This window comes from Protopterus annectens, chromosome 12.part0 (assembly GCF_019279795.1).
Source record: "Protopterus annectens isolate FY-2018-M chromosome 12.part0, PAN1.0, whole genome shotgun sequence".
Lineage (NCBI taxonomy): Eukaryota > Metazoa > Chordata > Ceratodontiformes > Protopteridae > Protopterus > Protopterus annectens.
The window spans coordinates 510,342,973-510,366,149 of NC_056746.1; the positions used below are offsets into that span (position 1 = coordinate 510,342,973).

Consider the following 23,177-nt stretch of genomic DNA (forward strand, 5'->3'; position numbering starts at 1 on the left):
TCAACTACCCAAACAGACTGGGAGCATTACTCTAGCTCCCACACCCTAGCACAAAGGTTCCTAGAATTTATAAACTCAAATGCTACGGAACAACTTGTTACCACTCCCACAAGAGGGGAAAACATACTGGACCTGATCATCACCAACATGGGGACTCTATGCTCCAGACCAGAAGTGTATCCCTCACTGGTAAGATCAGACCATAAACTAATCTCACTGGATATTCACATCTCGACTCCACCCCCTGCCCTGAAAACCACAGTGAAAAACTTCTCTAAAGCAAATTCCACACTCCTCAAAACTGAGGTGGAATCCTTCAAAGCCCCCGGGCCTGTGAAAAATATGGCCCAGACCGCAGAATCCTTTATAAACGCAATCTATGAACACCTTCAGGAATGCATGGATCATGCAATCCCAAATAAAACCAAGACCCAATCCTCCAAAGGCAGACGTCCTGTCTGGTGGACCCCAGCCATAAACAAACTATACAATAGAAGGAGGAAGCTACTACATGATAGAGCAAAATCCCAAAAAGGGAAGGCATCTCTGATCAGTATTAGCAAAAAACTACGGGCACCATAAAAACATCTAAGGCCAGCTTCGAGAGAAAAATTGCACAGGACACTAAGGATAATCACAAGGCTTTCTTTAGTTATGTTAGGAACCTGGGTGGGAATTCCCAGATATGCTCAGAATTAGTCCAAAATGACAAAAAATACACCGAACCCACAGACATTGCCAACATCCTAGATGACAGGTTCAGCGAGATGCTCAGGTAAGAGCTGCCCTCTCCAAAGCAAAAAACGCAGCTTCAATGGGACCAGACGGTGTCCCAGGCTGTGTCCTACATGAACTCCAAGAAGAGCTAAACCCAAACACAAAACTACTGTTCAATCTCAGCCTTATTACAGGATATGTACCCAAAGAGTGGCGTACAGCAACAGTGGCCCCTCTCCACAAAGGTGGTGCCTCAACGGATCCTGGAAACTGACTAGCTTGGTCTGCAAAGCTATGGAAAGGATCATCATGGACCTCATAAATAAAGATATTGGGGACCTAAAGACACTGGATCCTACCCAGTTCGGCTTTAAGGGCAGATCCTGCCTCTTAAACCTGGTTGATTTCTTTGAAACAGTCACCAAGGCCATTGACGAGGGGAAGGTGGTCCACACAGCCTACCTGGACCTCGCAAAAGCCTTCGATACAATACCCCACTGGGGCATTATAGATAAGCTCACCAGCTTAAATATAAACCCCTATGTCCCTAGATGGGTTGCAAACTGGCTCAAGGACAGAACCCACATGGTTAGAATTGCTGGAGCCATGTCAGACTCCAAACCAGTTACAAGTGGCGTCCCACAAGGCTCAGTCCTGGGACCTCTCTCTTGTTCGGTATATATTTCTCGGAGGTACAGGCCAACACGGAAGGACGGTGGGCTGACTAAGTTCGCAGATGACTGCAAACTGCGCGTCATAATCGACTCTCCAGCTGACACAAGCATCCTCCAAAAGGGCCTCATAGAAACAGACAACTGGTGCCAGAGCCATGGCCTCAAGCTAAATGCCAAAAAGTGTATAGTCATCCCCTTTGGCAAAAACAAAGTGCCCACAAATTACCACATAGGTGGTAATCCATTAAGTACAGAAGAAGTAATTAGGGACCTGGGGACCCAAGTTGATAGCAATCTCTCATTTGACAACCACGTGGCCAAAGTGGTTAGAAAAACATTTTATATAGCCCACCTAATCATGAAGGGATTCACATCTAGATCAGGGGAGGTCATCGTGCCCATCAGGCCCATAATTGAGTACAATGCCCCTTTTGGGATGTACCTTGCCAGACACCTGCAGCAACTGGAAAGACCCCAAAAGTACCTCACCAAGAGGATCATAGGGCTCAAACAGATGCCATATGCTGCCCGGTTAAAGCAACTCCAGCTCTACTCAGTGGCATACCGCCTGCTCAGAGGCAATCTGTGCCGGACGTATAAAGCCATGTCCATCCCGGAATTAATGGACATACTGCACCTCAGAAAATCCAAATCCCATCGAGCTACGCGCTCGAGAGACTTGAACCTCAGCACTGAAATAAATAGGACATGCTGGAGGGACAGATTCATAACCCAGAGGCTCCCTTCACTCTGGAATAAAATCCCAGTCCAGGTTAGGCAGAGTCCCTCATTGACTCTCTTCAAGAGGAATCTTGATGAGTGGATGGGAGATCGTAGGTTTACCCCGGGTATCACTTCTGTGTCACTGTTAGACAGAGGCACAGTATACTAACCTCGAAAAAGGGCATAGCAAAATTAATTTAAAATGGGTGGCGAAAGCCAAACACACTCTGGCTAGGCTTATAAATGCCCTAGGGCAGATAGCCTAGTATGAACCTATGAACCTTATGCGACAGCAACCCCCCTTTTTTCTCCCTAAATTATTAATACGTCTTTGCAAAGCACTCTGCAATAAAAACACACAGCAGTGACTAATGACTTCAGAATAAGACTGTGCATAGTCCAGTTTGCCTTCTAATTTGTCATGTTAATTCTGATTATGGACTTGCATATTTGCCGAATATATGGTAATCCTTCTGAGTGAGGCCCACTTTCAGAGCTGTCCCAAAAGGATAAAACTCAAAAAAGATAAATAAAAGATGTATACAACATACAAAAGGCAGCAACTGAGACAGCAGTAACACACCATTAGTCCAATCTATAAAAGGTATTTCCTAGCATGAAAATATGCACTATAACATATATACTCAGTAGTTATTAACCAGAAACAAATGCACACTAATAAGAAACACACTTTGTTTTGTGGATTTTTAATTTCTAAACATACCTATATTTGTATGCGTCTGTGTGTGTTGCCTGAGGAAGCCCAAGTTCATACATGGGAAAGAAGCAGTACCCCTAGAGAAAAAAATGCTGACTTGCACAGAGATCTCGTACAAATATACACACCTTGATTCATTAATAGCATATGTGTGTTGCTTAATAATTCTAAAATGGAGTTGAGTCACGGTCTGCAAAATAAGTGAAACATAACTTATCACCTCTCTGAAAGTGATTTGTTTAAATGAAAACAAAAAAAAAAAATGCAAGACTGGACCAGAACCATGTTGCAGCACAATGGAGCTTTGACGGCAGTCCATGAGACTACTGAAGGATGGGAGTGCATGGCCACTGACCATTCCAAATATGAGAATAGGGCAGTGTTTACAGTCCTGCAGTAGAAGTGGCACTTAAATCTTGGCCATGTGCCTGACTTGGACAGAAAGGGACTAGATGGTAAATTTCTATTAAAGACTATGAAGCACTCCAGTTGGAAAGAGGGGTCGTCTGTGGACACATCCAATCAGGATGCTAGCCACCCAAGAAAAAGGGAAGCAGAAAGTACAGTTGTGTACACTTACGATAAATGTAGATGTTAGAGTGTATTCACTGTTGCAGTCAGTACATTTGGGTAATCTGCTGGCAGGTTGCCCTCAGTCAGCCTAATTAACAAAGTCTTGGGTGCTGTGGCAGTTGCTGTCCTTTCTTCCATTACGTCAGGTCGTCAGGGGTATAAAACATGCAGCCGACACCATTACATCAGTTTTTCTTTCCCCAGATGTCAGGTGCCCCCTAATGGGGAGCAAATAAATATAAAAACACAAAAGTATACCTCTAACAAAAAGCAAACACACCAGAAAGACTTTTAAGCATACTAAAGGAAAGTAGAGGTATAGCCAGAAAATACTAGGGGGCTGGAGGGAGGGTAACCAGAACTGCAACAGTGAATACACTCGAACATCTACAGTTATGGTAAGTGTACACAACTGTACTACGTTCTTCATGTTTCACTGTTGCAGTCATTACATTTGGGTAGATTCCCAAAGCTATGGTTGGGAGGAGGAGGAGTTTATACAGCATTAGGGCCAGCTATAAGGCCCTGCAAGACAGCAGTGGCAAAGCCAGCTCTGGATTTAGAGAACATTGGTAAAAGTATGTAGAGAGCTCCAGGTAGCAGCTTCTAGGATGTCCCTGGTAGGAACACCTCTGAGAAAGGCTGCAGAAGTCGATGCAGCCCTGTTGGAGTGTGATCTGATCCACTGGGGGATAGGTTTTCCATGGTGCTTATAGCAGAAATGAATGCAATGGCTTATCCATTTAGAAATGGTTTGTTTTGAAATAGCCTTCCCCTCTGCCCCAGCAACAAATGCTACCAGCAGTTGTTCAGATTTCCTTCAAGATTTAGTCCTGTCCAAGTAGAATCTAAGTTGTCTGTGCACATCCAAGGAATGCATAATCCGTTTCTCTTTGTTCTGTGGATTGGGAAAGAAGGTTGGCAAATGAATGGACTGATTAAGAGCCACATGGAAACCACCTTGGGCATAAAGGATGGATTGGTCCTGAGAGCTACCCTGTCCGCATGAAAGATGATGAAAGACTCCACTGCCATAAGGGCCTGTAATTCAGATGTCCTTCTAGCTGAAGTGATTGCTAAAAGGAAGGCTGTTTTCCAAGAAAGAAATTTTAACTCTGCAGAAGCAGCTGGCTCGAAAAGAGGTAGAGGGAGTTTCTCCAAAACAAAGATAAGGTCCCAGGCAGTGGTAGGAGCTCTCCTGGGTGGTCTCAACTTTTTTTGCCCCTCTGAGATACTGCTTGAGCAGAGAATGAGAGAAGAGGGGAGGTTCTGTGTTATAATGAGCTGAAATAGCTGAGGTGTGGATTTTAATGGAGGAAAAAGACAGACCCTTGTGAAGCATCTCAGTCAAGTATTGCAAAATCTGAGGTAAATTGGGTGCTGCTGTGCTCATCCCTAAAGATTGGTTCTAGGCACAGAATCTTCTCCATTTGTCAGCATAAGATTTTATAGTACTAGGTCTCCTTGCCTCCAAGATGACATCCATCACAGGTTTGCTGAGGGATAAGGGTGAATTTAAGTGATTAGCCAAGCTACAAGGTTCAATGTTGAAAGCTGAGGGTGCAAAATTTGGTTCGCCTGCTGAGACAGCAGGGAAGGGGTCTGAGGCAGGTGCCATGGAGATATTTGCGACACACTGCACAGGAGGGGGTACCAGTGTTGGCACGGCCAGTCTGGAGCAATCAAAATCATCCTTGGTTTGTCCTGTTTGACTTTTAGTAGAACTTTGGAGAGCAGAGGCAGAGGAGGAAAAGCGTAGACCGATAAGGACAGAGCATCCACTTTCCAGGCTTGATTGTGGGGAGTCCTTGTGCAAAACTTGTCCAACTGGTAGTTCTGGGAGGAGGCAAAAATATCTATGCTGGGATCCCCCATTCGCTTGTCAACATGTTGAAAATCCGTGGTTCTAGTTTCCACTCGTGTGGGTCCATGAGGTTTCTGCTTAGTCCTTCTGCCAGTGTATTCAATTTTCCTGGCAGGAATTGAGCTTGTAGGTGCACTTGGTAGCTCAAGGCTGTGTTCCACAATGCCACGGCTATTCTGCAGAGGGGGTAGGAATGTGTACCCCCCCCCCCGCTTGTTTATGTACCACATAACCGTGGTGTTGTCCATCTTTACCATTAGTTGTCCTGGAAGAATGCAGTCCTTGAAGGCTGTCAGAGCATTCTGTACAGCTAACATTTATTTTTGATTGATATGTATGTGCATTTGGTTTGGGTTCCATGTGCCCTGAATGTACTTCCCTGCCAGGTGAGCCCCCCATGCATAGTCTGATGCATCTGTAGTAAGGGTTTGGGCGACAGGGGGTAGTATGAATGGTAGTCCCTTGTTTTGGTGGCAGGTCTCTGCCCACCATAGGAACTCCAGGCATAGGCAAGGAATGATAGGAATCATTGTTTCCAGGCTGTGACAATGTTGACTCCATAGACTTTTTAGATACCACTGTAGTTTCCTCATATGCAGTCTTGCATACAGAATTAGAAGAATGCAGGAGATCATGAACCCAAAGGCTTGCAGTATTTGTCTTGCAGATAGCAGGGTTTTTGTGGCCACTCATTTGAAGTAAGTTACCAAATGAATTTGCTTTTCTGGCATGAGGAAAGCCATCTGGGCAGTTGTATTCAACTTGCACCCAGGAATGTAATCTGTTGACAGGGTACCAGCTGTGATTTCTTTTCATTTATGGTGTAACCCAGACAAGTTATAACCCTTTTTACAAACACCAGATTTAAAAGCATGCCCTGGTTTTCTGCCTGAATTAGGCAATCATCCAGGTATGGATATATTTGAATATTTCTTTACCTGCAAAATGCAATAACTGGAGCCCGGCAATTTGTGAATACCCTGGGCGCAGTAGACAAGCCAAAGGGCAGTGAGAGAACTGATAATGCAAGTAGCCTGCTTTGAAGTGTGGGTATCTTCTGTAAGATTTCCTGATTGGGATGTGCAGGTATGTTTCTTTTAAATCTAGGAGTTGCCACCCAGGCGTCTTTGCCTAACATAGGAAGTAATTGGTGAAGAGTCAGCATCTTGAATTTTGGAATCTCCAGAAAGGTATTTAGAATAGACAGGTCCAGGATTGGACGCCAGTCTTTTCTGGGTACCAGAAAAAGCCTGGAATAGAAACCTTGTCCCTTTTCCTCTTCTGGTACCAGTTGAATAGCCCCCATGCTTAAGAGGGAAAGTACATGTTTTTGAGCCTCTGTCCACTGATTTGGGGTCAGGTCTGGCCACCCGTTTGGTGTTGGCAACGTGTGGAAATGAAATCTGTATCCCTGGGACACTATTTAAAGACCATTTGTCCTGGATTAGGAGTTCCTAGTTCTTGCATTGAAGAGCAATCTTTCCCCCCAAAGGGGCGGTCAAAAGATAAGTGCTTGGGAATTTTAAAAGGAAGTCATTGGGACTGTTTACCATAGGGGGTGTCTTATTTCCAGATTTGGAAGTGGAGGGCCCCCCCACTGCTTAGTTCTGAGAGTCCACTGGGACTGAAACCTGGGTGTTTTGCTGTGTTTGGATTTGGCTTGAGAGGACCTGGTAGGGACTGGAAAGGATCAATTCTTAGTAGGCCCATGCCTACTAAATCTTGGAGGTTGCACTTGTAAAAAGTCTTTAACAGTTTGCATAGATTTAGCTTTATCTTCAGTCTTTTTAAGAACTTCTTCTGCCTTATTGCCAAACAGGCGGTCCTGATCTAAAGGAGCATCCAACAATTTAGCTTTAACATGATCAGGCAAAGATTGCTCCTTAAGCCAAGCATGCCTTCTCAGCACAGACCCAGTAACAGCAGCCTTGCAAGAGGCCTCTAAAGAATCAAAACCACATTGCAAAGTATGTTTTCCAACTTGTTCAGCAGAATGCATTAAATCCTGTAAATCTTTATTTTCCACACAGTCAGGAATCAAACAACAATTTCTGTTTAAGCAGTCTAACAATATGCTGTTGATATTTTAACATATGAAATTGGCAGTTTAAAGCTCTGATTGCCAAGGTTGCAGAAGTATAAGCCTTTTTACCCCATCTATCCAGCGGACTGGAGTCTATCAGAAGAGGTAGGATTTTTAGCAGTAGACGCCTTAATGCCCTTGGGCCCCTGAGAAATGGTCTCTGGATCTGCAACAGGATTTTTGAAAAGGAACTTGTGGGACTCAGGAACCCTCTAGTATCTGTCAGGTTTACTAGGAGCCGGAGGCAAGGAATCAGGGGCCAAACTGGATTCCGAGAACACATCATCCACAATGTCTAGGACAGGAGGTATAGCCAAAGGCCTATGCTGAGGAAGGAGGAAATCCCTAAGCCTCTTTTTGAATCAGAAAATTCCTGGCTTTCCCAGTGGAAATGCTCCCTTAAAGTATAAGTAGGTATGGACAAATCCAGGTCATCAGAAGAGTCAGAAGAGTCAGAAGAAACAGAATCCTGATCAGAAGATTCATAATCAAGCACAGCCCTAGGCCTCTTCGGGGGGAAGTTGACTATCCCCTATTAGCATAATTAGATCTTCAGCCATTTTTATCATTTGTTCTTTAAACATATGGGCCTGAGCATGTGGCCTGGGCGTCGGTTTTTAGACATGAATCAAGATTTAGGCTTTAGTAATGAAGGCGGAGTTGATTTAATATGCAAGTCTGTAGGCCTGAATACACCCTCAGAAGCCGGTACCTGCTCAGCGGCTCCAGACCCATCCAAGGTAGAGGCATCCGCAGGTTCCATAGTTGAAGTATCTTGCAGCATACCGGACTCCAAATGGGTCTCAGTAGAGGCCTGCGAATCAGAAGTAGCAGGTCTCAGGGGCTGCGAAAGCACCTGAGTACCAGCGAACTGGCGACTGGCTTAGAAGCGTCATCGGCAGTTTTGGACCTCGGCATCCTGTCTCTTTCTTTAGCTTTGTGTTTTTTCGGAATCCTAGTAGTCGGATGGCTAACCAACATTTCTGGATAATTAAACCGTGAACCGAAATATTTAGAGACAAAAATGTACCAACGACGGATATTGCGCTGATTAAATAAATCACAAAACCGACAGCAAGGTACGTCGTGGTCAGGGCCTAGGCAAGGAATACAGTACGAATGAAAATCTTTGAGGTATTTGCTTTCCACAAGTAATGCAGTTACTAACTTTTACTGAAATCGGTAAGGAAAAAGAAAAAGTTTCCCCAACGGGGTACTTCGCTTTAAGCTGAAGACTTCGGTTCTGAAACTCGAAAATGAAAATTTCATGAGTTGGCTGACCGGTACTTGTGAAATGCTTCTGCTTCGGGTACCGCACTGCAAGAAAGACTGATGTAATGGCGTCGGCTGCATGTTTTATATCCCCGACGACCTGACATCATGGAAGAAGGGACAGCAACCGACGCAGGACCCAAGACTTTGTTAATCAGGCTGACTGAGGGCAACCTGCCAGCAGATTACCTAAATGTAATGACTGCAACAGTGAAACACGAAGAACATCATAGGAAAAAAAGTCTAGAGCTCTTGCAGCATGATGGTTGCAAGTCATGTGCCTCTCACAAGTCAACTCATCCACTCCCACCAACAGTCATAATGTGTTATCAACTGTTTACTCTCCTAATATGCATCAGCAACAGACTAATCACTCTAAAAAAGGAGAAAAAAATCAATGCGGTAATATGGGGTAAATAAAACTGATATAATGAATATCAGCCACAGTGGTGCAGCGGTAGCATTGTTGCCTCACAGCAAGAGGTTCTCCCATTCGATTCTCGGCTGGAGTGCCATCTGTGTGGAGTCTGCATGTCCTCCCCGTGGTCGAGTGGCATTCGAAAGACATGCGTGAATGGGCATGCCTTCGTTGAAGGTTGGGCATCTGGCTGGCAAGTCGGCACCAAAAAAAAAAAAAAAAAATCTACTGCCAATCATTACCGGACTTTACTGGACATTACGTTCCACTGTGGCGACCCCTAACCGGGAAAAGACGAAAAAACAAACATAATGGAATAATGAATAAGCCTACAGTAGGCGGTTGGGAAGTACCTGACAGGCAGTATGGAAAGGGTGCAAAAAAAAAATTTAAATAAATAAAAATAAAGACTATGCCGTACAGTGCCGGCTATAGGAAATGCAATACTTACAGTTTTACTGGAAACAGTTAAACATTCTCAAACTCAAGCGACAATGTTGTTGGTCATTTTGTAATACTTAGAAACAAAATTCTCAAGCCTCACCGAGAACAGTGAATGTCCTTTCCATGTGGTACTTCAAAAAGATGCCGGTTTTGTAAAATCCACTGTAACAAATGATCTAGGTTTTCCTTAATTGTTTCATCTCTTTTTATATATCTGTCTCTGAATCCATCTAGAAGATTAAATTTCCTGCACTGACCATTTGCTGGAGCCACATAATATCGTAATTGTCGGTCATCATTAAAAAACTGCCTATCTCCATCAAGAGAAAAATATCCCAGTTCTGTAGGCTGCTTGTAGAAAGGAAAGTTAGCATCATAGAATTGTTCTTTTACAGTCAACACAGCAGGAGAAAAAACTTTGACCAGTTTCTGTTTTGGATTACTCATTAACTCGTTCTCATTACTCATTGTTTTGGATTGCTCACAAACTTTCTTTCTTTTTGCTGAACACTGTCGATCACTGGAACTTGGATGCATACTCTTAACTGCAGTATCACCTAAAAAATTAAGAAATACATGACACACATCTTGGCATACTACCATAAAAATGCATGCTAAAATAAAAATGTATGTTTTCCATCTGTTAAAATGTAACCTTGCAGAATGACCCCTTAAACACATAAGAATAATACAGATTGTTGATGCAATTTGTCTACACTGTAGGTTATATCCTTTTTTCCAAGGCAAAGACACTATATTTTTATGTTACTCAAATCACAACAGCTCTAGATGCTTCCCAGAAAGTAAAGTTCAATAAACATTCATGAATATTTGGAACATTTATACAGCAAATAAGACGATGATCTTAAAAAAATGCAATCCTATGTTACAGACAAAAATTATGTTTATGTGGGTTCATATACGTGTGTGAAACCAGTCTGAATTAATTTAGGGAAACAAAAACCTGCATGCGTAATGCTAATATTTCTGCTCTGAAATTTTGAATAAAATCTTGGTGCTCAGAGATATCAATGACCCTTGGCTATGCAAGACAAGCTTTTCACAATGACAAGCTGAAAAGCAAAATGTGTTTCTCAAAATAAACACAAGCTTTAATAATTTTTTAAATGATACTATGTATTTTGGGATGCAGACAATGGTGATCGTAAATAATATTGCGGAAGTCTTGCCCTAAGTTACTCCAAAGTTATTCTACTGTCCTTCCTATCTATAAAGCAGGCTTACTAAAAGCTTCTAGAATTCCACCTCTTCATTCCTGACAATACAAAATATTTGACAGTAAAACTTGTGAACCAATACTATTTCATATCTCATTTGCAACAAGGAATGGCAATTCCCTGACTCAGAAGGACTCACTTGTGGTCTAGCATAGTTACTGACGCTGTCTCTCTCAAGTGCCATTTCACTACGCCTCACTTCCCGATTCCCAGTTTGCTGAATACACCATTTTACTATGTGTTTACTTCAACACCTTTTTTTTTAATAACTTGTATGTGGTGACATGCAGGTTTCAAACCTACAGACAAGGGGAGAGATCAGTTTAACATAATACTGAATGCTTCTTTTGCCCATGGCCCTTATGCATAGCCATTATCTTAGTTTTTTTTTTTTTTTTTGAAGCATTTCTTATCAATTTTGGCTTATATAGGTTTTTATTTATTTTGTATTTTGTTTACCTGGGTTTTTGATTAGTTTACATTTCAACTGACTGGGATCAAACATATGACTATTTGAAAGAGGTGACACTGGAAGTGGAATGGACTGGACAAAAATAGGATAAAAAGTTTTCTACAGTAGTGCTGCTGGCTCATTCTGTAAACAGGGAGAAATATTGTATAAAGAAGACAGACCGATTTATTTTCATTAGAGAAAACTGATATGCACTAAAAGCAATTTTGGCCTTTCATGAAACAGAGACTCTAGCAAGATGTTAGGTAATATTCTCCTATAGACAGCAACACAAAATATTACGGTATAATGCCCAATGAAACTATTGCAATATCCAGCTATCTTTTTTCCACCGATATGCTTCATCTTTTACAAGATGACGGGGATAACACTGCCTATCCCAGCAGCCAGTCGGCAAAAAGTACTGAAGTTCATTCTAGAAAAGTCAACAGTCCCTTAGAATTCACATGCAAAGTCACTTGTACACAGCTCGCACATCTAATTTAAAAGATCACTTAACCTACTACATGCCTTTGGGAGGTGGGGAGAAAATAAAACACCTAGAGAAACCCCGACATGGACAAGGTAGGACATGCACACACTGTTCAGAAGGCGCACCAACTGAGAATGCTAGTTGTAAATTATTATACGACAGTTTTAGTTGTCTTGGTTTGTTTTCTCAACATAAAAACGGGTTCCTATTAGATGACCGAAGATGCATTTTGTTATGCATCTTGGTCGAACTTGAAATGTCGAAAAGACAAAATGACGAAGTGGCATATATGCAAATTCTTTCCCTGGGAAAGAAATCACTTGGCCGCTTCCGTCACTTTGCCATTTTCGGCACTGTAGTGCGATCTCGGAGTTTGCATATTTAAGAGGGGGGGCACAGCCCCCCCACTTTATGCATTGTTTTAATATCTTTTTTTTTTCGGGGGGGGGGCAGCGATTTTTTTCCCCCTGGGGAAAAAAAAAAAATCGCTGTTCTGGTTGTTCGATGTCTTGTGAATTCAAACTTTAGAATTCGATATAACAACGTTCGATCATTTGATCGTTCGTTTTTATAATATAGACCCCATAAAAACTGACAGAAAGACCCTTGTTTTATTGCTAGACTCCATGCCAACCAGACCAACAAAATAAAATTAAGTCTTAATTGCCTTGCATGTGATCTGTTACAATGACAGAATTTACAAGAATATTTAAATGTCATATTCTTTATCAAAAGGTTAGCAGCAGTAAATTTCTCCTTTTTAATGTGTTCATTGGATAATAGTACTTGCATGTTGTGTCTTCCCAATCTTTTGAAGACGTCTGAAAAATAAGAAACAAAACACTAGATTCTGCTTAGAAAGAAGGCCTGCTGCTAGGATTAACAAAGTTTTATTGAATTTGATTGATTTTACTGAGTGGTTTAGCTTAATGACAGCTACAGTAAAACCCTTTTTTTTTTCATGTAAATACTCGCAGAGTTTAAACTTTATGACAGTCTTCAAAGTTCCCAAAACAAAAACATTTAGTTGCACATTTACATGTCACAAAATTTTAAAATAATGTTGTTTAAAGAGAAGTACTAATGGAGTAAATGTAATACTCTAAGGCATTTATTAAAGTGCAAAGCCACCCTCTGATAAGAATATTTGTTTTTAATTAACATGCAGTAGCACAATATGTCAAAAATGGTCCAGCATATTACTTTCCGGACAAAGACCATACAGTTTTTCTAATTAGTAATAGTTTTATAATATTAAAAGAAATCACCTTTTAGTAACCTTAACCAAATGCAATACTGACACAGATGATTAATATTATTTTGGGAGGTATTATATTTCAAATGTTTAGTTAACATAGTAAATTGTACTGATTGCAATGTAATTAATAGAACAGTGCACAATTTAGTTTTATTTAAAGATGGCCAATGCAGTTTTTCTTGGGGCAAAAAGTTAATGTTTTCTGAAAGAATACAAGCTGTTTTTCATACCTGGGAGGGGGGATAAGAAAATAACAGACAGTAATAAGTGTAAGTAGGGGTACAGGCTGTAGTATACATTTTAGCATAGGTAACCTTAATTTTAGTTTAGATAATACCTGTAGTTGCAGCTGTCAATTTGGAGCAATTGCTCCCTACTGGAGAGTTAAACTTCATGTTTTGAAGATGTACACAGTTTTGAATGTTTGTTACAAGTCAACAAGGGATGGGGTGTTTTGTATTTGAGTGTTTTCATTACAACAAACAGTTTTGGAAAATGTGACATAGGTTCAAATGGAGAAGAGAAGAAACGACTGTACAAATGATCATCCTGGCAAACATTTGTATATCCATGTAACACAAAAAGCTAGAAACACACATTCAACAAATTGTCATATATCGTAGGCAGAAACAATAGCTTTTTTATCATGATGGCTATGCTGTCCATATTATCCTGAAACATGAATGGCCTTAGAGGTATAGATTAAAAGGAAAGAATATTGAATTATATTAAGACATACAGAATGCAAACAAGCAGTGCTACAGGAGGCACGTTTGAAAATAAATGAGCATGTGAAGAAGGCAATAATTATATTAATTGTTAGAGGGGCTCCAGTGGTGTCTGATGAAGAAAAAAAAAAGACAAAAAATATTTGTGTCAGTAAGGGGCTATTGGCAAGGGAAGAGAATTACAATGGCATATATTTATATTCCACCAAAAAATGCTGTTATGGAGCTAAAGAAAATTTTGGGAGAAATAATTAGTTTTTGGAATGGAATATTATTTATAGATGGGGACTGGAATTTGATTTGTAATAGTGAAGATGTATCAAGGGACTTAGAAGGGGCCATATAACAAAACAGAGTATATTTCTGAATTAATGTATGAAAATATTTGGTATGGAAAATGCAAATCCAATAGTAGAAGCTCAGAACAAATTGACTTATTATCCTCCAAAGTACAATAATTGGGCTAGATTAGATAGAAAGTATATTTCACAGGAATGTGCATTTAATTGAAAGCTTCAACATACATCCAATAACTATTTCTGATCATACACCAATAAAAACTAAGATGAAAATGCAAGATAATGAAGTTAAAAATAAGGCAATGGTGCTTTTCTCACCTACCTGTTAGGGAGGAATTTAAGGAATGGTTAGTGAGTTATTAGGGAAGATAGAAATATCTTCAGAAGTTACAGCTAGTGACTAGGATAAAATGAAAATGGAAGTTTAAAAATAGGGTTGAAATAAAAGAAAAAGACATACGGTTAAGAAGAAATTACTTGAATGGATGACAAAGGTTAAAATATTGCAGAATAAGGGGAATCCCACAGAACAAGAAGAAGAGCAAATGCAGAGTGCTAAAGAGAAAATAAGAGTATCTGTATAATATGTGTGAGTTTAGAAATACTGTCATTAAGTGACTTTTTGAGAACTCCAGAGCACAAAAACTTTTAGCACAAGAATGTAGTTAACAGAAATCTGATAGGGTTGTTACCAAGCTTTGGGAACCTATAACAATAAAAATAACCAGAGATCCTGTAAGGGTTTCAGAGAGATTCTGAAGATTTGATGAAAATGTATATAGAGCACAGAAATGTGAAATCAAGAGAGTACAAATGGAAACATTTATGGAAGACTTAATTATGGCAAGATAAGAGGTAGACGAGGCTCAACACTGAACAGTTAAGATAGGAGGTGATGAGACAAAAATGGTGATTATATATATATATATATATATATATATATATATATATAAAATCAATCTTCAGGAAAGTCTTCAGGAACAGATACTATTCATGTAGAAGTCTGGAAATTAAGAGGGGACAAAGAACTGGAAAATTTTGTTTAACAGTTATTTCAAAAGAAAGGAAAGCACCAATTTCTTGGAAGAAAGCTGTGGTGACTATCACCTAAAGATGGCAAAGACTATTCAGGGCCCAGCTTTATATAGATCAATTTCAATTTTAAACCATGATTATAAAAGTGTTGTATATGTTTGGAATACTGCAAAAACTTTTTTCTTCAGGATATATTTGTACAGAGCAGTACTGGACTTCAGAAGGTATGCTTCCATTTTGTCACCTACATACTGCATACGCTAGAATGTACTTAAGAATAATGCAAAGCAAAGGCTTTACACTTGCATAAATCAGTTAGAAGTGCCCTGATGGCATGGGTATGTTTGTCAAGCCATTTCAGAGGTATACATGATTGCCAATACATGAAAATGGAATACTTTGTGATAAATATGTACAAATGTTTCAGTGACAGGTCCTTTGATAGCACTTCTTTGTTAGCAAAATGGTTCATTTGCCTGTTTTGTGAGCAGGAGAGCAAACATGAGTTACTGTTATGGCACAAACAAGAATAGACTATTTGTTTGGGGAGGGGAGCAAAGGTGAGCTACTGTTATGACACAAACAAAGATATGTTGCTCTTGTTACTCCCCTTGTTTTGCATCATGCCTAATGTTAGTATTTTACATCTGTAGACTGTTTATGTTTCTCCAGTGGGTAATACTGATTGGAAACAGTTATGTGATATTTGTGTGTATTACATGTCTATTGTCTTTTAGGACACCTACAGGTATGCCACCCAGGCATGTCAAGCAGGTGTGCCAATCCACAGAGACTTCACCGATACAGAGTTATTGCAGATGGGTTTAGGCAACATGGTGCTTTTTTCCTGGAAAGGAGATGGGGAGTTATGGTATTTAGGATGTAAATATTGCAGCAGATTGTCCTTTATGCAAATGCCATGAATGGCCATGGCAGAACATACGAACAGATGCTCCACAGGGTCACTGACATGATCATATCTACATGGAGGACAGCTGCTGCAGCAGGCCATGACCAGATGGTTACTAGGGGAGGGCCTGCTAGGGAACCACCACTAACCCCTAATGAAGAGTTCCTGGCCAATATCACGAGATCCAGACAGCTCCCAGGAGAGTGCAGTACAGCATGTCCTGGATGTTGGAGCAGCAGTTTCCGAGGCAGTAAGCACACAGTACAGTTTTGTACCTACCATAAATGTAGATGTCCGATAGATATGCAACTGCAGTCCTGACATATGGGTTGTCCTGCCTCAGGCAGCCCTTCGGTCGGCCGGATTCCAAAGTCTGGGTCCGGCGTCGGCTTATGTCGCCTCTTCCCCGACGTCAGAGCGGCTGGGGTATAAAAGCATCAGCCGACGCCATCTTCTTCAGTGTTTCTTGCCCCAGGTGCCCTCCAAGGAAGGCTAAATTTAGAGAATGGATAAAAATTCCATATCTGCACAACAGTAATAAACAGATACACCATAACAGATAACCCCAGCTAATTTGAAAAAGGGGGAGTGGACCCATAAAAGAGAATTACAGAGGGGTAGGAGGGTGGGAAAACCTGACTGCAGTTGCATATCTATCGGACATCTACATTTATGGTAGGTACAAAACTGTACTATGTCCTTCAAAAATGCAACTGCAGTCCTGACATATGGATTGAATGCCATAGCCAAGCTGGGGGTGGTAGGATCTAAGATAAGGATGGTGTAGCTAAAATGCCCTGCAGGACTGCAGAAGCAAAGGCTGCTCGGGATCTGGAATATAAAGGCAGGTTGTAATGTTTAGAAAATGTATGCACGGAGCTCCATGTAGTAGCTTCTAGAATGTCATTTGTAGCCACCCCTCTTAGAAAGGCTGTGGAGGTGGCTGTAGCTCTGGTGGAGTGAGGCCTGATATTGGCTGGCACACCTTTTCCATGGAAAGAGTAGCAGAATCTGATGCAGTTTCCAATCAATTTTGAAATTGTTTGTTTGGAAATTGCCTTTCCTTGTACTCCAGCAGCGTAAGCTACAAATAGTTGGTCAGACTTTCTGTTGGCCTTTGTTCTGTCCAAGTAGTAGCGCAATTGTCTGTGTATGTCCAAAGTGTGCAGAAGCTTGGGAAAGAAAGAAGGCAGGTGAACTGCTTGATTTAGAGAAACCCTGGATATCACTTTTGGCATGAATGAAGGATTGGTTCTTAAAGAGACTCTGTCCTGATGGAAAATGAGAAATGGAGGTACTGCCAGGAGGGCCTGTATCTCCGAGACTCTTCTTGCTGAAGTAATTGCCAACAGGAAAACTGTTTTCCAGGAGAGAAATTGCAATTCTGAAGATGCTGCTGGCTCAAAAGGAGGAAGAGTTAATTTTTCCAAGACGAAGTTGAGGTCCCATGCAGGCACTGGTGGTTTTCTTGGAGGTTTGATATTCTTTATCCCTCTTAGAAACTGTCTTATCAAAGGATGTGAAAACACAGGTGGATCACAGTTGTATTTTGCTGAAATTGCTGAGGCGTATATTTTTATGGAAGAATATGAAAGGCCGTTGTGAAGCATTTCTGCCAAGTATTCTAGTATCTGTGGGATGCTCATTACTGATGCATCCTGACCCTTGCTGGCATTCCAGATGTTGAATCTCTTCCATTTGGCTGAATAAGTTTTTCTGGTGGAAGGCCTGCGTGCTTCCAGTAAGATCTCTTGAACTTTTTTGGAGAGAGATATGGGGAGAAGTCATGGAACCCTCCAAGCTGTCAGTTGCAATGTTTGCAGGTTGGGATGAACAGTCCTGTAATTGTGCTGAGTTTTAAGCAGAGGCCATTGAGGCAGGGGCCACGGCTTGGTGCGAGTTATGCTCCTTAGTAATGGATACCAGTGCTGTCTTGGCCAGTCTGGAGCTATCAAAATGCCTTTCGGTTGTTCTGCTTTGATCTTCAGTAACACCTTGGTCATTAATGGTAGAGGTGGGAATGCATAGATTGTTAGAGAAGTCCAGCTGAAGGAGAGAGCATCCATTCTCCAGGCTTGAGGATGGTGTGTCCTTGAGCAGAACTTCTTCAGATGATGATTGAGGTGTGAGGCAAAGAGATCTATGTCCGGCCTTCCCCATGCAGGAGTTATTTGTGAACAAAATGTCTGGATGCAACATCCATTCGTGCGGGTCCATAATGTTTCTGCTTAGACTGTCCGCCAGAACATTGTCCTTGCCTGGAACAAACTGGGATTGCAACTGTATGTTCAGTTTCAGGGACTTTTCCCAAAGAGTCATTGTTAGTCTGCAGAGGGGGTAAGAATGGGTGCCACCCTGTTTGTTTATGTACCACATAACAGTGGTGTTGTCTGTCCTTATTAGCAGATGACCTTGCTGAGGAAATTTTCCGAAGGCCTTGATTGCATGAATCACCGCCAACATCTCTTTTTGATTGATGTGCAGATGCAATTTCCGGGGTGCCCATTGCCCTTGAATGCATCTGCCCTCCATGTGCGCCCCCCCATCCATGATCTGAGGCGTCTGTTGTAATGGTTTGGTTTACTTGAGGTTTGTTGAAAGACATGCCTTTGTTTAGCTGGCTTGCTTGTGCCCACCACAAAAATTCCTTTTGTAGACATGGAATGAGTGGAATAATTGCTTCTAAGTTGTGGCTGTGTTGAGACCATAAACTTTTTAGGTACCATTGTAGTTCTCATGTGTAGTCTTGCCAGTGGAATCAGAAGAATGCAAGATGCCATGAAACCCAGGGCCTGCAGGATTTTCCTTGCAATCATTTGGGTGTGCTTTGCTAGGCTTTTGAAGTAATCTGGTAATTGTTCTTGTTTTTCTTCTGTGAGGAAAGCCATTTGTGAGTTTGTGTCCAGTTTGGCTCCTAGAAAAATTATTTGTTGGGATGGCAGTAGTCTTGATTTTTGAATGTTGACTGTGTATCCCAGAGCCTGTAGTAAGTGAATGACATAGTCCAAGTTTCTTATCAAGGCTTGCTTGCTGTCCGCTTGTATAAGGCAGTCGTCCAGGTAAGGGTATATTTGTATCCCCTGAAGTCTGCAATGTGCAATTACTGACGCCAGGCATTTCGTGAATACTCTGGGCGCAGTAGATAAGCCAAAAGGCAATGCTGAGAATTGATAATGCTCTGACCCTGCAAGAAATCTGAGGTATCTTCTGCAGCTGTGTCTGATTGGGACATGCAGGTATGCCTCCTTGAGGTCCAGAGTAACCAGCCAAGACCCCTTGCCCAGCATGGGAAGAAGTTGCTGTAACGTCAGCATTTTGAATTTTGGCACAATGAAAAAAGTGTTTAGAGCGGACAAGTCCAGTATAGGTCTCCATCGCTTTTCTTTTCTTGGAACAAGGAACAGTCTTGAGTAGAATCCCTGGCCTTGTTCCTGAGGAGGAACCTTTTCTATTGCTTTGATTTGTAGTAGCTTTGAAACTTGTATGAGTGCCTCTGCCCTTTGATTTTGTGGCAGGTTTGGCATGCCTTGTCTTGTTGGTAAGGTATGGAAGTGGAACCTGTAACCTTTGTCTATTATGTCCAAAATCCATTTGTCCTTTGTAAAAACGTGCCAATTTTTTGAAAATAAAGATAATTTTCCACCTAAAGGTGCTTCTCTGAGCCTTGGTCGGCGATGTCAAAGTCAAGTCATTGTGATTGTCCCTGTGGAGCAGTAGAAGTCCCTGCTCCACTTCTCTGATTAGTTGGTTGCCATTGGCGGCCCCTGTAGGAGCCTCGGTATTGCCCTCTACCTCGAGCATGCCTGTTTTTTCCCCTTTGGAACTTGTCAGTGTCTGGAAAGGACCGATTCTTCGAAGGCCAATTCCTGCTGAACCTTGGTGGCTGAACCTGGAGGAAATCTTTGACTGTTTGTACTGATTTAGCCTTTTCCTCAATTGATTTCAACACACCCTGTGCATTAGCACCAAATAGCTTGTGTTTTTCCAGAGGTGCATCTAGAAGCTTTACTTTAACATGATCTGGCAATATCTGTTCTTTCAACCAAGCATGTCTATGTATGACGGCCCCTGTCATAGCTGCCCTACATGAAGCTTCCAGTGCATCATAACCACACTGAAGAAAATGATTGCTAACCTGCTGAGTATTATGAACCAAATCCTGCAAAGCCTTTCTATCTAAAGGCTCAGGAGAGGCTAACTTTTTCTGCAAATCATCCATCAAGAAATCCTGATACTGAAACATATGAAAAAGACAGTTAAGTGCCCTCATGGCAAGGGTGGTTGAGGTATAGACTTTTTTACCCTACCTCTCCAGGGACCTAGATTCCCTGTCTGCGGGCAAAGGATTTTTGGCCGTGGAAGTGGCCACTCCTTTGGGCCTCAGAAATAGTTTCTAGATCAACAGAGTGGGCCTTAAAGAGATGTTTGTGAGTTTCAGGAACCCTGTAATATCTGTCTGGCTTGACAGGAGCAGGAGGGAGAGAATAAGGAGAAGTACTGGAGTCTGAGTACTCATCATCCAATACATCTAACACTGGGGGTATAGCTAAAGGCCTGTGCTGGGGTTACTTAAGGAAGGTCCGAAGCCTTTTCCTGGAGTCGGAGAAATCCTGGCTCTGCCACTGAAAATGCTCTCTCATGGAGTGGAGAATTTCCCCGAAAGAAATATCCTCAGGAGGAGAGGCAGAGGGAATGGATTCATCAGCATCAGAATCCTCGTAGGCCGGGAAGGATTCTTCCTGGGAATCTGAAAGGCCTGACTCACCAGAGGCTTCATCTGAGGAAAAGGTATCTGCCTGCTCAACCCTAGGCCTTTTGTCTGAAGGTGGCTGAGAACCTCTGTCTGGATGAGCCTGAGAGCCCCTGATTAAAGAAATTAGATCTGCAGCTAATGTCATGATCTGTTTATCAGAAGTGGGACCCTGTGAAAAAGATTTAATAGGGTGAGACTTAGCCTGGCTGGCAGCCTTAGCACGTGTGTAGACCTTGATGGACAGACACAGGAGGCCTAGCTGCCCCACGTGCTGGAGTAACTTTGTCCACTGGTATGGTGTCAGGCAAATCTTGGGCTTCGGTTTCAGGAGGAAAATCAACAACCAGCACCGGGGTAGCCTCCGGGACCGAAGTGTGCGGTAAAGCGGTGTCGTCGGCCTGGAGCGGTTGAATTACCGCCTCTGAAGAGACCGATGCACTCGCGGTAGGCTTTAGCATGGTGTTGGTGGAAGTCGCGGGCCGTGAATGTCGGTCCCGGTCCTTCCGTTTTTTGGAAATATGTGCTGTCGGTAGTTCCGACGGCATGATATAGGAGTAATTTTCCCCAAAAAAGTCTTCAGCAAATTCTGCCCGGCGCCTAAGTGTGCGCTTATTGAAGCAAGCACAGGCAGCACAGGCTGAGACATCGTGGTCTGGGCTGAGGCAGGGAAGGCAGTAAGAATGGAAGTCCTTATGAGGTATTTGTCTACCACAAGACAATTATTAACTTTTGCAGTTTTATCTGACATCGGCTGAGGCAAGAAAAGGTTCCCCAATGGGGTACTTAGCTTTTTGATGACTTCGGTATCTGAAAACACATGAGCTGGCCGACCGGCACTTGCGAACTGCTTCTGCTTTGGGCACCGCGCGGCAAGAAAGACTGAAGAAGATGGCGTCGGCTGATGCTTTTATACCCCAGCCGCTCTGATGTCGGGGAAGAGGCGACATCAGCCGACGCCGGACCCAGACTTTGGAATCCGGCCGACCGAAGGGCTGCCTGAGGCAGGACAACCCATATGTCAGGACTGCAGTTGCATTCTTGAAGGACATCCCAGGAGCTTCCAGGTAGGCTTTGTTATCTGAACAGTTGAATATTATTGTATAGTAAAGCAAGTGAAATGAATAAGTTAATTCTGTCACGTCTTTTTTTTTGGGGGGGGGGGGAGTTGAAGACTGCTACAGTTATATGCTTAGGTTTCAGTTAATTCTGTGTCACGTCTTTTTTTTGTGGGGGGGGGTTGAAGACTGCTACAGTTATATGCTTAGGTTTCAGTTGTCAGCTACCATCTTGTTGAAATAACAGTTAATGGACATATAAAGGGCTAAATGTATTGCCCCCTGTGTTACTGTTAATTGCGAAGATGTTGTTCTTACCTCTTGCTTAACTTCTTCCAGGACAATCTGGACTACAGGGGAGTATGTCTTCTGCAGATGGCAAGCCAAACATTTTATGTCAGTACTGCTGAGCAATTTAAAGAAATATAGTAGTATGTGATTTTGATCACAGGCCTGTTGTATGTCCTGCTGTACTGTCTGTAATAGTGGCAGCACTGTTAGTTTGTTAGCATACACTGCAGTATTGTAGTGCAGGTATTAAATTTAGTCCTGTGTTTCTTGTTTTTTTATCACAGGCGAGTACGACAGTGGGAGTGTGGATACTGCGCCACCTTTCAGTGTATCAGCAGACTCTGATGATGATGGTGGCCAAACTGAGGCGCTGTTGGGGGGGGGTGCAGAGGTTGAATCTGACACAGAGGTTGACATACAGCCTTCCCCTGCAATTCCATCGGTCACAGCCAGTAGGCCTATGTCTACCCAGTCCGCTGATGTCACAGACACTGGACAGGTGAAGGCCAAGGGAAGTGTGGCTACTGAAGCTTCAGTGTCTGAGTCTGGCCATGGCCAAAATGTAGACGAGGTGCCACACAGGAGGAATAACAGAGGTGCTCAGAGGGGACCTGCTATCCCTCCTCCAATTGGTGCAGGTGTCTCTTTCTGTGCCACTCACTTGTCATGGAGGCACAGGCATGTTTCCATAAGTGCGCCAGATAAATGCTCAGGGTTATGGATGTGGCACAGTCTGACATGCATGAATGCCTCCACCATGTTGCCAATTCACTGGATTGGATGAATGGCATATTGGAATGAGGGGTGCCTGCCATAGAACGAGCAGTGTCTGTGATGGAAAGTCTGCTGGGAGGGGAAGGGCATCCTCGTGGGCATAGGTCAGCCACAATATCTGTGGTCAGCCAATGTGGCCCTTCTTGATCACGCTCTTACAGTGGCAGTACTTCCACTGCTCCATCAGTGAGTGTGCTATCCACACCCAGACATGGCAGGCCATGGGGTTGGGGTCCTAGGTATCCCTGTGAAGGGCACTCATCCAGCAGACATCTGTTAAGTTCAGGTAGCAAGCACTGTATCTGAGCATGGGCGTGGATGTACCTGTGCAACTCCTGGCAGAGCCAGTTCTCATGGTCGGGGGTCAACAACGATGAAATGCCACCTCTACCATGCACAGCTCACA

At 42.5% G+C, this 23,177-nt stretch overlaps 1 protein-coding gene across 3 annotated transcripts in view; it reads right to left on the minus strand.

Annotated features, from left to right (window-relative positions):
• DXO (decapping exoribonuclease) overlaps positions 1-23,177 on the minus strand; it is a 228,234-nt gene that overhangs the window by 137,040 nt on the left and 68,017 nt on the right. For all 3 annotated transcript variants that reach the window (XM_044089649.1, XM_044089651.1, XM_044089652.1), the window contains exon 2: positions 9,587-10,043. In XM_044089649.1, coding sequence (XP_043945584.1) covers positions 9,587-10,023 — 437 coding nt within the window. In that variant the 5' untranslated portion in view covers positions 10,024-10,043. The remainder of the gene's footprint in view (positions 1-9,586; positions 10,044-23,177) is intronic.